Here is a 12,688-nt window from a genome sequence, read left to right on the forward strand (position 1 = left end):
GGAACGCGTACGCTTAGCGCCCCGTACCTCAGTGCTTCTGGACCACTGCTCGTGTCGAAGGTTTACTATGTGCGAGCCCTTGCGGACTGCTGCATGTGGCGTCCGAGGACCAACAGCGCTCTCCTGAGCAGTTTGCGAGTACGGGTCGTAAAAACCCGTGCACTCAAGTCACCGGTTACCACAGGTAGTCAGTTTCCACAGGGAAGGCCCGAGTGGGGTACTTCGCATAAGAGGCAGTTGCTCATGGGAAACCAAAACAACATTCCTGACCTCGGTGCACACTGCGGCGGGAGACGTCAGACTGCAAGGGGTTATGCCAGAGAAGGCGTGGGCTCTGACCAGACGCAGTGATATCGGTGCCCATCTTTACTGTTCGATCGGAATCGCCAGCTAGAGGTAGCTTCCGAGTCAAACTAAAACGAAGACAGAAGGCCGGTGACCACGGTGCTACCTGAAGCCCCAAGCCAGTGTGACACTCACGCGTCATGGGCCGGACCGCCTGGGCATAGTTCCAGGACTGGGAGTCTCTCCCAGTTGTCCGCGAGGGGTTCAGTGATCCACCGCGGCTTTCCAGGTGTTTTGAGGCTGCTTCGGTACGAACTCGTGAGCTTGCACGTATTGCGTGCTGGACGCAACCGACTTCCCACGCGCCGGACTTCGACGATTCAGATAGGCGGAAGCAGAAGCAGTTGTGAGCCTCTGGAGCGGCCGTCTCAAGCTTCCCATCTTTAACCAGCCAAGCGACGAGAAACATGTGGTGTAGGTTACAGGAGACTTCTGTTGTAACCAGGCCGGACCGAGAAAATTTTTCGGCAGTTTGCAGTAGACTTCTGTTGTGCTAAAATGGGACTGGCGCTGAAGTCGCGCAAAGCTGTCGGAACAAGCGCACCGGACCACTGCACGACGGGGGCGGAGATCTGTTTTCGTTTTACGTGAGAGATGACGTGGAGATCTGGAGACAGTATTTCAGCCGTCGGCCAAAGTTACCGCGGGGATCAAAGAGCCCTGTTGTTGCTACCCCTGCGTTTGGCATCCCGTAGCTTCCTCTGTCGTTGGACAGCCCAGCCACACACCATCTGCCTGGGGAGGGAATTGTCCGGCAGTCAACCCCGGTGCTGTTGCCCAATGTCTGCCCAGCAGCTTGCCTCGGAGTTATTTCGAGTAGGTGCGCCTTTTTCACTACGCGTGCGTTTGCATTCGTCTTTTTTCAATTCGGAAGGCAGGCGTAGCCGAACACGGGAACAGCTGAGACAATGGCTTTCTAAGCTACGCTTCGATAGGTGAGCTCCGGGTTTCATCAGGAAATGCCAGTGCTCCGGTTGACGCAAGCAGTTTCAGTTTGTTGTGCAGGTACGAGTGGATGCCGATATGTGCTCGGTGGCTGGAGAAAGTCCAGCGATGTTGTTCGGATTGTGTGGATCTCTTTTCACTAGCCCGGTCAGGATCACCCGGAAGACTCACGTCCATAGCTACACCGCACGTGATCGCGATAATCCGTCTTCAGCGACTTGACAGAATGCTGGATTTTCTATGGCCGAGTTCCACGCTGTCGGCGCAAGGCCTTAAGCGACGTTTTTGCTGCTCGAGTTCACTTCAGACGCGTTGATGCCCTTGGCGCGCGTTCCCGGTTTTTCTCCGGGGCAGAAGCATCACTATCATTTCTGGCCATGCCCGTGTCAGCTTTTCCATCTAGAGGGGGGGCAGGCCGCCGGCGGCACGGCGACTGGGACGAAGAGTATGGGAACGAAGAACCCGCTGATGATGCAGCCGATGATAGTTCTGGAGAGAGCATCAGTGTCGATAGTGATACCTCGGAAGATGAGGACGTCCATGACATGGCCTCCAGGGAGGATCTCCACAGGCCTCGCGAATGGATGCATGGACGTAGCCGGTCGGGGTTCTCTGGCGGGTTACGCCACGACATGTCTAGCTCCTCTGTCCTGACTTACTCTTGTCAGCAGAGCCCAATCGGTGATGCAAGCAGTCCAGCGGCGAGGATCCGGGACCATTCTTTACACCCGTCTGCTTCAGGCGGGAAGGGAGAACTTCCCCCAGACCGCGCCCCTTCAGCAGACTGGTCGTACTACTCACGATCACGACATCGCTCACGGTGCTACAACAGGGGGAGCAGTGGAGTGGCAGGCGGGCAAGGATCAGAGCTTTCGTTCGAACACTTGAGTGGGTCTCCTGTTCCGACCCACGGGGGGACATCCAGTCCGGGCTACAATGCTGACGGGCAGGAAGTGGCCCGACTGCATCCTGAGCGGAGAGAATCTCGGTCGGTGCAGTTTCGAAATTCCGCTCTCCGCACCCGAGCGGCCTCAGGGCGTTCAAACTCCCAGCATTCGTTGGGGCCTAGCATGCGATACGCCTTAAGGAGTGCACAGTGGAGCTCCTTAAGAGATTTCCACAGTGACTCGTACGTTGTACGCCATGTGTCCGAGGAGCTATGCTGTGACAACTACCCGGAAGATACGAGTAAACGTATCAAGTGCTGTGGTTGCCTTCCACTTATTTTCACGAGGAAGGGCTGGAAACTCATATTCTCCGTCTTTGCGGAAGAGAACAATTTTGACCGCTTCTTACGGAACTACCAGCCGAAGAGAGGGTTTGGCGACAGGCATAACTCCTCGAGGAGCTCGTCCAATGGTGAGGATGGTGGCGTCTGGCTGCTGCTTGCGCGGTGGGCGCTTTGAACTCGAGGCAGAAAAGTTCGGCTCTGTACTCCATATGACCTCGGCTACTTTCGTCGTGCAATACCTCAAAAATAAGTGTTCACCCGAAAAGACGCTTAGTGGTTTTTGATGTATTCTCGCACCCACCGTATCTCTGACCGAAAGATCTGCTGCAGTTAAGCGGGGGCGAGACTGAACTTCGTGAACAATCCCCTGTGCATTGTGCTATGCTCTCTGAACCTGTTTTCCAGTTGCTCCTTCAGTCGACGACGCCGGGCCTCCTAGTAACACAATGTATTCGGCAGGCATGGCGCTCTCACGCGGGCCCAAATTCGCAGGTGTTGGCGCCATGGCAGCGTTGTACGCCGGCAGAGTGGAGCAGTTTTCGAAGGAACCCTCTATTGCAACAAAACACAAGCAGGCCATGTACCGTTTGATGAAGGGTTACCCGTTCATGAAGTTCCGCTATGAGCCTCTGAACGACGCGTACGACTACCTTCTAGAACAGGTCATTCCGCTCAAGCTCATCTGGATAAGCTTTTTGGCGTTAGTCGCGCAGACTGGCATGACTGCCTGCCAGCTGCACGCTGCGACCCATAACTCCGGCGTCCTGGTGAGCTGCAAGGTTGCCACTCGTTGTTCGTGCTGGTGGTGAACAGTAGGCGGTGGCACTTCTGCCCCCCTGCTTCTTAGTGTACTTCTAGTCTATCCCACAGTGCTGCAGCGTTTCGTAGCCCGTGAGCGTGCAGTCGAACCCGACTGCATTGAGGTTCATACCGCAGGTTGCGGGCTCCGCAGCCCGAGTATGAACACAGTTTGGCTTGGAATCTTTGTTTCGTGCTACTTTGTGCTGCGAGTTCAGGTGGATGCGATACTTCGAGCGGCAGTCTTCTTCCCGTACCTGTTTTTTCTCATGTTCATTTCGCTCTTCGAGTGCTTCCGAAAGTATACGGAGAAGGTGGTAGCAGCTGTTTCGGCTTGCGTCTTCGTCTTTTGCTGCGTCTTCGAATCTTGGCAAGTCATTGCTGTCAGGTCTGGGAGTACAGGGCCACGCATAGAGGGACGGGACGGTTCGTTACAATACACCACTTTTGATGTACTTCAGCAAGGGGACTCCTACGTGGAGCTACTATTGATTGTTTTGTTGACCGCGAGCTCAATCCGGACGAGTCTGCTATTTTATGTCCATCTGGCGGCGCTTGCGAATGTACTGTTCAAAATTGGGGTGCAGTGCACTACTGTGGGTGGCGGTCTTCTAATAGGGACCCACGTGAGCGAAGGGTACACGACTCTCGTTTGTCTTCTTGCGATAATGTACTTGGGGTACTACAAGGAGACGTGCCATCGGATGGCATTTTATAGCTGGTACTGCGCAAAATACAAAGCCTGCCCGGCAGGCATCACGAAGAAGCTAATGAGCATGACCACCTTCTCTCGGTGGTAGGTTAACGGAGCGGAGAGAGGACCCCTTTTCCTTCCGCAGGAGGTCACCCTGCTTCTTGGAGTGGAACAATCAGGTTTCGCAGGTGTCTCTAGTCAGTTGGACAAAGGCGTACACACGTGACTGGAGTTTGCGTGCAGCCGGTCACGTGAACGTGAACCCCGAATCACGCAGTGGATCTTCCTCAGGGGGTGTCTCTTACATCAGCTGTTTTATCTTTTTTCCGCTCTTGGCAGTAGGTCCACGGCATTCAGTACTTTCCATATTGCAAAAACATCATGCGTGGACTGGGTTTTACCCTTAACTGCGCAGGACATCGAGTACTCGATAGGATGGGCAAAGCGGGGTCGAATAAATTTCATGAACGGGCCAGCGGATGTTCTTCCGAACAAGCAGTTCGTTAAGGATGTCCTCGGGGGAGGGAGGGAAGGCATCTTTCAGGCTGGCCAGCCAGTTAGTTTTTCAGGAGACCACGTAGCTGCGATGCTGTCCGCTAATCAGTTTCTCGTGACGTGCACTCAAGAGGCCACAAACTGTCTGTGCTGTGTAGTCTGTGGGTCTGGCGTCACCTCTCTCGTTTTGGTCATTAGCTGATGAGAAAAAGCATTTCGCGTCTGGCGTTCTCTCGGGGTCCAGATGCAGTTTGTGCGTGTGTGGTAGTTCGGGAGCGACCTACTCGTGTGTTGTGGTGTCTCACGCAAGGACGGACAGCATAGTGAACTTGCCTTGCTGCAGCCCGTGCTCTCTGAGAACGGCGTTGAGGTCATGGACTAGCTGTCGTATGTTGCCGTGTCGGGAACATGCAAGGGACCGGGTGCAATTATATTTGCAGCGGTTGATTCTTTTATGTTGTGAAATTGCTCGCGGTCTATCACCATGCATCGTGCAACTTTGTGACCCGAAAACGGAATGAAGTTACGCAGGCATAGAGCGTGGACGACGGCTATGGCCCCACAGTGCTGCGGCGACAAACCAGTCCTTGTACTCGTTCGTGAAGTCTGTGCCATGGAGAACAGACTGTTTCCTTCTTAACACTGTTTCTCTGTAGATAGACCGTATGTCGAGCCGCGTGGTCATATTTTCCAGGGCACGGCGTGCAAGTCACGAGATGCTTGCTTGGCAGCACAGGCCGAGTTCTGGGCACCGGCCGTATTCTTCGAATGGCTTTTCTTCGATACAGCTCCCAACTGAAACGCTCCGACAGGAGAGCGTCGCATTGAATTTCTACATTCTGACGCAGAGCCTTGTTTCCGCTGGTGAGTATCGTAGCCCCTGCAGCGTCTCCCCTCTGTGACGGAGAACCGGGTTTGTGTCAGAAGACTTAACAGCGCCTTCCTTTGCCCTGCAGGAGGGTCAGCAGTAGACGTCTGCGCCGCGTAAGATGTCTTTTTACGTCGCGCGCTCCCCGCGGAGGTGGTGGAGTGTTCGGAAACAGCTGATGACACGCCGCTGTTTTCTGTAGATCTGAGTGCCCCTCTGAACAGCTTGTCTTGCGCGTCTTCTCCGGATGTGGGGAGTACAGGAAGGGAGTGGAAGCGCTCCAAGCACCGGTTACCAGCTAGTTCATTTGAGTGGTCGAATCTTGAAGGGGAACCCGGTGACGGGTCGGTCAGCGGGACAGGGGTAGAGGAAAGGCCTGGATCCGGGGTACGCAAGACTTGGCTCTCGAGTCCGCTGCAGTACCAAGTGTATAAAGACATTTTTCAGTAAGGTACGACTAAGGACTAAGCAGTGGCGGCCCCGTTTCTCCTGTGGAGTCCGCGGCGCGGCAGAATCTGCTGGCCGTATAAGAAGATATGCATGACCGCCCGCAGGAGTCCCGGAGGTGATAGGATACCATTTTCAGGCTACTTCTTAACCGCTGTATATCGAGATAGGATGCAGCGCCCCCACGCGGGAACGCACAAAGGCACAGGGCAACCAGTAGCTCGCGAGGCAGGTTGTCTGTACGCTTACGGCTGTGGGGTTAGAAGTGAAGGATCCTTGGGTGAAAGGCGTAGCGCAGCTCTCGCTGACAGGCAAGGTACCCTGTGTGCGATCCCGCTTTCTGAAGCTCTTGAAGACAAGCTTCTTTGATGAGCTGTAAACTGTATACCGTGTTGGGCTTCTTCGTCGACGCGTCCATGCCATGTCGCCGAGCAGCGTGCCTCGCTGTTCGCCAGGGATGTGCCCAGAGGAACCGCACTTCCGCGTCTAGTTCCTGCGTGACTCTGCGGCAGTGGCGCTGTCGTAGCCGTTGTACCACAGCACTGTATGACATGCCTTCGAGTAGGGGTCCGGGTTCGCGATCGCTCTTGAACTCCCTGCATCACAGTGTCCCGTACCAGCGATGTGGATGTGCTGCTAATGTATTCTTGGTTGCGCTGCTGTCTCTCACACGGTCGCACATCGCCCTCGAGGTCGACTGCCAGCGAAACAGCTTCCACATCTTCTGATTGGAGCACTCCCGGAAGCGGCACACTTCTACTGTGGCATGGCGAGGAAGACGCCGAAGCGGTGCCTGTCACAGCAACCACACATTGCGGCGGGTGGTTGGCGGGCGTTGTCGAGCATGAGGAGGCAGATATCCTTGATTGTCCCTCGGCCGAGCCGGTATCCTCCCCACTGGACACTGGTGTGAACACGACCTGAGTTCTCGAGGCCACTGGCAAGGCGGACGTCACCCCGTCGTCAAGCATCTGTGCTGATCCAGGTGTTAGTTCAGGGCAGAACAATCCGCGGGCGGGGCAGCTCCTTCTACTCACAGAAGAGTCTACGCGAGCGCTGGCTGCGTCCGGGTAAGAAAACTTTCGCCTTTTCACAATGAAGGGAACATTAGAGCATTTTTCGTCCTTCAAGCAGGAAAGGCCGTTCCCCGTATCGAGCTGCTGGCTCTTTCGGACGTCTTTGTTGACGAGCGGAGTCTCCCCTTTGTTGCCACAGTACGGATGATCAGGCTGGTTCGGTTCTGTTTTGTCGGCCTGCAGGTCACGTACACAAGCTACAGGGTTGCAGTTTCGTTCAGCCGTTGCACGCGTCACCCCTCCAATATTTTACCATGCCTTTGCGAATGTACGGCAGCACCCATGTGGTCGGCAAAGCTTGGCAAGCAGTCAGTATGGATGGCAGGCCACGTCACACTCCAGCCGTCCACTGCGGCCTCTACTTAGGGGTGTGGCCCCTACTGCAAGCCGGACTTCGGACAGCGCACAATGGCCAGTACACGTTGAGGCTTTTGCTTTCGGCGAATGCTGTCATTCGGCGGCGAGTGCGGCAGGCTTCCCACTCTAGAACAGAACTGCCCTGGCCTACCAGTTCCGCTGCCGCTGCTGGGCTTCCGTCACAAGCACTGCTTTTCAAGAGCCCCTTTGCAAGGAACGCAGCCTGCCCGTGTCCCGCGTACGAGCGTGGTCTTGCTTCGGAGGCATGGGCCGGAACACGGCCACAGTGAAGTGCGGCTGCGGACGCGCTCCTCAGGATGGATTGCCGCTCCACCACCGGCGGGTGGCGATAGTCGGTCGGGGCGGGAGTGAGATACAGCTCTGACGGCTCCAGAAATGGGCACGGCTTAGCGCATTGGATCGCCAGTTGCCTCCCCGTGCCTAGCGGCGTCCAGTCTTTTTCAATCTCATGAGAACTGGGCTGGCACGCGACACCGGACGGCACCGGGGACGGAGCCATACATGTTTTGGGGCTGTTCAATGTTTCGATGTATTGGTGAACTGCGGCAGCGACGGCGTGCTCTGACGCGACAAATTCAAAGTCTCTGTGTGACTCCGCTGACTCACTCCAGTTCACGAGATACTGCCGTGCCTCCGCCAAGAACCGGTTGGTGAGTAGTTGCTCGAGATGTCGGAGACGCAGGAGAGACTGTGAAACGAGAAGCGAAACCACAACCTCGAAGCTCGCAACACAAGAGTGCCTCTACAATCTGGCCCCTAGCTGAGACGCCACTGATATGCGGTTCCCTGGTCTGCCTGTGCCTCCCTCCCAAACAAGTACTGCTTGGGACCTTCAAGGGTATCTTTGAAAGTGCCTGCGCACTCACCCGTTTCGTGTCAAGCGAGCCCTGGCTGTCACGCGCGGCAAGGGCTGTGTACTTGGAAGAGGGCGACGAGTGACAACGGCGATGGACCGCGCCTTGTTCTTTTTTCTTCACTTCGGCTTCGAACTGCCGGTACAGTATGGAGAGATTGTTCTCCAGAAGTGCAACGCGGATTTGTAGGTTTCTCGAGACGAAGCCAGCCCTGGCAGCGACACCGCCTGGTGAGTACTCCTGGACTGCCTGGACCAACATTGTAACCAGGGTCGTAGAATGACGCGGAGCCCATTGGGCAGTTTTCTTGTGGAAGGTAAAGGAACACATACTGGAGAGAGGGCCCTACCCAGCTTGGCCCAGTCTTTGGCTCGAACTGACCCTGGTAGGAGTACTCTTTGGAAGAGCGCTCCTGGGCAGTAGGTGGCATCAGGTTCCAGGAATCTACACCTAAGCGCGGTCAGCGCTGCCGAAGGGTGTCCCGCGGCACGCATCGCCAGCTCCCTCAGCGCTCACTTCAGCAATACGGTTTGTGCCTTCAGTCGCTCCCGGAATCTTCAAGGGAGGCAAAAGCTGAGCCAGACCCCGAAGCTCGTGCATGCAGGCAGCCATCTGCTGGTATACTGGAGATTTCTCGCCAGAATGAGCCAGGTGAAGGAAGCCACTGAATAAAGCCATTCGGGATCTGCGAAGCCTGCTTAGGTGCTCGTTGCATCGCTGAAGCTGGGCGACTGTCTGGTTGAACTGCTGCTTAGCGACTAGACTGCACCGGTGGCGACGCCAGAACAGGATTTCTCGCCTCAGTTTGGCTTTGTGACACAGCTTCCTAAGCGCAGCGGAGTCGAGGCGGACCGCGTCTGCTTTTGCTTTTTCTTCGGTGAAATCCATAGGGGAGTCAGGACACGGAGGCCGTTCCTTCATGTGCCCACCATCACAGCCAGGTACTCCTGAAGAGATGGGCAGCCTCCGCGAGTCATCAGACCCGGAAATGAAGGCTTCCACTGTGTCGATTCCGGGCTTCGCGTTGAAGCAGCAGCTGGCAACGCGCACTCCGGGCAGCCGCTGCTCCGTTGTAGCGAGAAGACTCCTGTCCGGGGCTGAGGGCCCCTGAGGGTGGACTTGATGCTCAGAAACAGAAAGGTTATGTTTCCTAGAACACCGTCCGAGCGAACACTCCGTGCGTGCTGGCAGTCTACCGTTGAAATTGTACACCATCCCATCTACAATCAACAGAACATACCATGTGAAGCGAGACAAGTAGCCACGCCTGTCGTGTGACTGGTCATTGTTGATTCCATATGTCGTGGTGCAGTCAACACTAAGGTAACTGTAGCAAGGCTACCCGTGAGTGTCCCACAAGTTCGTCGCTGCTGGGCTCCAAGCCGGCCTACGGATCAAGCAAGGCAAGTACGGATTGGCAGCGGTCCGGTTACTCACGGGATCTGCTTGAGTGGAGATACGTTCGGTCGTGATCAAGCTCCCTCGGTATGAGTTCGTGGGTTCGGCCAGGGAATGGGTAAGTAGTGCCGTTAGAAGCCGGATCTTCTTGGGTGGCGGCGCTGCAAAGCTCGCGGCTGACGCGCCTGCTTCTCGGGTTCCGCACCCTTGAAGCGGATTTTGCTTCACGGATAGGCGGCGAGTGTGAGGCATTTACTGCCTGGGCTTCCTGGAGCTGCCGAAATCGCATCCTGTCTTGATCGGCAACGTCAGGTGGAGCTGTCTGCAAGTCATGCTCTTCACTCTTGCGTCTGTAACTGGTTTCGGGTAGTACAGCTACACTCCGGAGGGTCGCTGTCGCCACTTTCCCTGATTCCCGGAGCTGTCCGCGGGGTGTAGACGGGCAGCAGCGTGGATCGAGAGTACACTCTTGCAGACAAGGTAGAGCTCCCAAAATGTTAGTAGAAAAAAACCGGTCTTGGTTGAGTTGGTTACCAGACAGCCGCAGGGACCGGAGAAACCGGAACTGAGTGAGCGCTTCCAGGCCATTCACGTCTTCAATAGAGTTGTGTGATATGTCGAGCTTCTTCAGAGAGAGCGGAAAACAGCGAGGTTGCACGGAAACTTTGAAGGTGCGCTCGGGGCACGGTTTCGGTGGAGCAGCGCGGCGTAGCAAGGGCTGCCCAGCCTTGCTGAAGTCCTCTACGGGCGGCAACCCTTGGATGCTATTTGCCGCCACGTTGATTTCTTCAACAATGCTAGTGCCAGCAAACGAAAGAAAGAACTCGGCGCTTTCGATGCCACAGTTTGTCAACACCAATTGTTTGAGTGCGGGAAGGTAGGCAAGCGGGTCAAGGCTTACAGAACGGAGCGATAATCCGTCATATTTGATTTTGACTAGGTTTACCATACTGAGCAGTAGTGAAGGGCTCTTAAGAAGAGTGCAGAGATCCGCAGTCTTGAAATCTATTAAGCCGATACTTCCGAAAAGAGGTGAGCGGTGCGTGGGCTCGGTCGGGTGAACCGGTCCGCCGAGGGCCTGAGCAGCGTCACGCGATCGAGCAGCTGAGTGTGGTGATGATCCATGGTGAATCTGGTTCCAGTCGACATCGTATACGTCAGGAGTCGAAGGGGGGGTGCTTGTTTCGGCCGCCGAGCTCTCTGGGGTAAGAGAGAAATACAGCGGTCCGCGCGTCTCCCCCGGGACAGGGATAGCAGCAGTTCCGTGTTGAGAGTCCTCTAATGAAATCAGAGTGCCAGAGAAAAGCTCAAGCTGGCCGTGCGGAACTGGTCGTTCGCCGGGCGCAGGCGAAGCGCCGTCAATCGACGGATTCTGCTGCATTATAAGCGTGCGTTCACTTGTCCTGAGCTAGGTAGTCCGCGGCCGGGGCTCACCACTGGAACATCACGCACCACGTCGAGGGACAGAAACGTCGCTTTAGAGGCAAGACCAAGTGCAAACTGACACCGGGCAATGTAGTCGAAGTGCTCTGGTGACCTCGGTCGATCTGGAGCAGTGGGGCTCCGGGCGCCCCACGACGGACACGGTCACTTCACTGGCTGTCGTTGTGGAGCGGGACTTCCACTCAGAGACTCCGGAGGCGGGGCATTAGTGCCGTGGCTCTTTCTCGCTAGAGACTAGCAGCTAGTGGGGGACGGTCGGGGTGATACCTGAACCCTTGCCTTCTGCAGAGACTCGCTCTGATGGCAACAGAAAACTGAAGGTGCCTGGCACTTTAGGGCGTGACAGGAACTCGTCGAGCTTCTCGAATCTTATGAGTAATCAGAACACCAGAGCAAACTCAAGCCCCCCGTCCTGCGCCTGCCGAGCCTCGTACGCTTTCTGACAGTGAAAGCACCGTTTACGTGTCGCCTGCCCTTGGGCAGTCCTTTACGGGTGGTACTCCGGCAGATCCTAGCAGGGGGCGCATCAGTGCCTAGCTCAGTCGGTACACAGTTTCACAAGCCAGTTACTCCGGACATATTTTTCATCAAGGGAGGTGCGACTCGAAGCCTTTTGTGTGTTTAACATGATCCTTGTACGCATAGACACCAAGCGCCGCCTTTGAGTGTGGCATACCTTCTCCATTTTCGATCGACTACGACTACCTGTCCCCCCCGACTGGTTTTCCCTCATCTTCATTCAGATACTTTTCAAGGAGAGCCTTCGTTCGAGCTGTAGCTCTGGCAGGGTCTCTCAGCCCGTGCCGGACCGCCGTTCACAGCGTGGACGTAGTACAGTGCAGATGGGTCGCACCGCTCTGGCAGTGTCTCGAGCCGCTGGCAAATGTCCCGGATAAGCCTATTCCGTTCGATGGTGTTAACAGTTGTCTGCACCGCTTTCTGCTTCGCACCGGTCTCCACAACAACAAGCCGCTCTTACCTCGTTGCGCCGTCTCTGCAGTTCCGCGATGTCAATGGTCAGGGCATCTTTTTCCATCATGAGCGACGCAAGTCTTTTTTCTGCGACAGCTTTCCTTGTTCTTTCGGATGCTACCTGTGATGGGTTTAGAATAAGCTGATAAATTGTACACACGTGACCAAAGGCCTTACTTGCTGCGCTACTGATCGGAGGCCGTCCAGCTCCGCGACGAGCTCTCCACGTAACCTCGCTACAGTTCGCTCAAACTCAGCGCAGGTTTCCGCTACTGCGGTTTCAAGTCCCCGTGCTGCCGCTGCCGGAGGTGCGCCGGAAGACACTGGAGGACTGCTCCGAAGATCGCTACCTCCCTTTCCACTCGTCCGGCCTTCGTGCACATCACTCATGTTCAGGAAGACTAGGGCAGCTGCTGCAGAGACTCATGACACCACGCGCTTCAGTCGCTGTCACCGAGATTCTCGGCTTCGCTTCTCAAGAGCAGATGCGGCACACACACACACGCAGCTGTTCATTGGCCTTCCATGCGTCGCTCGCAGAGGTCACACGCACTGCCCGATCATATCCACCTGTCAGACCCGCGCTACGTCCTTGGGCCGCAAGCATCGTGTCCCACCTGCCCGTTTCCTGGGGTTCGATCGGACGCTGTACCTACACCGTTTTCACCGCCTGTCTACTCGGAACCACCGCGAAGAACGTGGAGCACTGCAGACCCGTAAGATTGACCCTGGCTGTACCGCTGG

The 12,688-nt window shown here is 55.9% G+C and overlaps 1 protein-coding gene across 1 annotated transcript; it reads left to right on the top strand.

Moving 5' to 3' along the window:
* The first annotated feature begins 212 nt into the window (after window positions 1-212).
* On the top strand, window positions 213-12,062 carry CSUI_002213 (uncharacterized protein). Its single transcript, XM_068062415.1, has 10 exons — window positions 213-2,649; window positions 2,927-3,288; window positions 3,538-5,372; window positions 5,639-5,827; window positions 6,516-6,893; window positions 7,083-8,361; window positions 8,674-8,782; window positions 8,954-9,072; window positions 9,444-10,938; window positions 11,172-12,062. Exons 1-3 carry the CDS (start codon window positions 1,668-1,670, stop codon window positions 4,117-4,119), a joined length of 1,926 nt encoding a protein of 641 aa, XP_067925612.1. The 5' UTR covers window positions 213-1,667; the 3' UTR covers window positions 4,120-5,372; window positions 5,639-5,827; window positions 6,516-6,893; window positions 7,083-8,361; window positions 8,674-8,782; window positions 8,954-9,072; window positions 9,444-10,938; window positions 11,172-12,062.
* The last annotated feature ends 626 nt before the right edge of the window (window positions 12,063-12,688 follow it).

The sequence above is a fragment of the Cystoisospora suis genome (genome assembly GCF_002600585.1).
Source record: "Cystoisospora suis strain Wien I chromosome Unknown contig_926, whole genome shotgun sequence".
Lineage (NCBI taxonomy): Eukaryota > Apicomplexa > Conoidasida > Eucoccidiorida > Sarcocystidae > Cystoisospora > Cystoisospora suis.

What these genes read in the sequence shown, in the direction of transcription:
- CSUI_002213 (XM_068062415.1), top strand. Translation starts at nt 1,668, where the DNA reads ATGCCCGTGTCAGCTTTTCCATCTAGAGGGGGGGCAGGCCGCCGGCGG. An exon ending in CTCGAGGAGCTCGTCCAATG is followed by an intron (nt 2,650 to 2,926) that starts GTGAGGATGGTG and finishes CCTGTTTTCCAG; the next exon opens with TTGCTCCTTCAGTCGACGAC. An exon ending in CCCATAACTCCGGCGTCCTG is followed by an intron (nt 3,289 to 3,537) that starts GTGAGCTGCAAG and finishes CTGCGAGTTCAG; the next exon opens with GTGGATGCGATACTTCGAGC.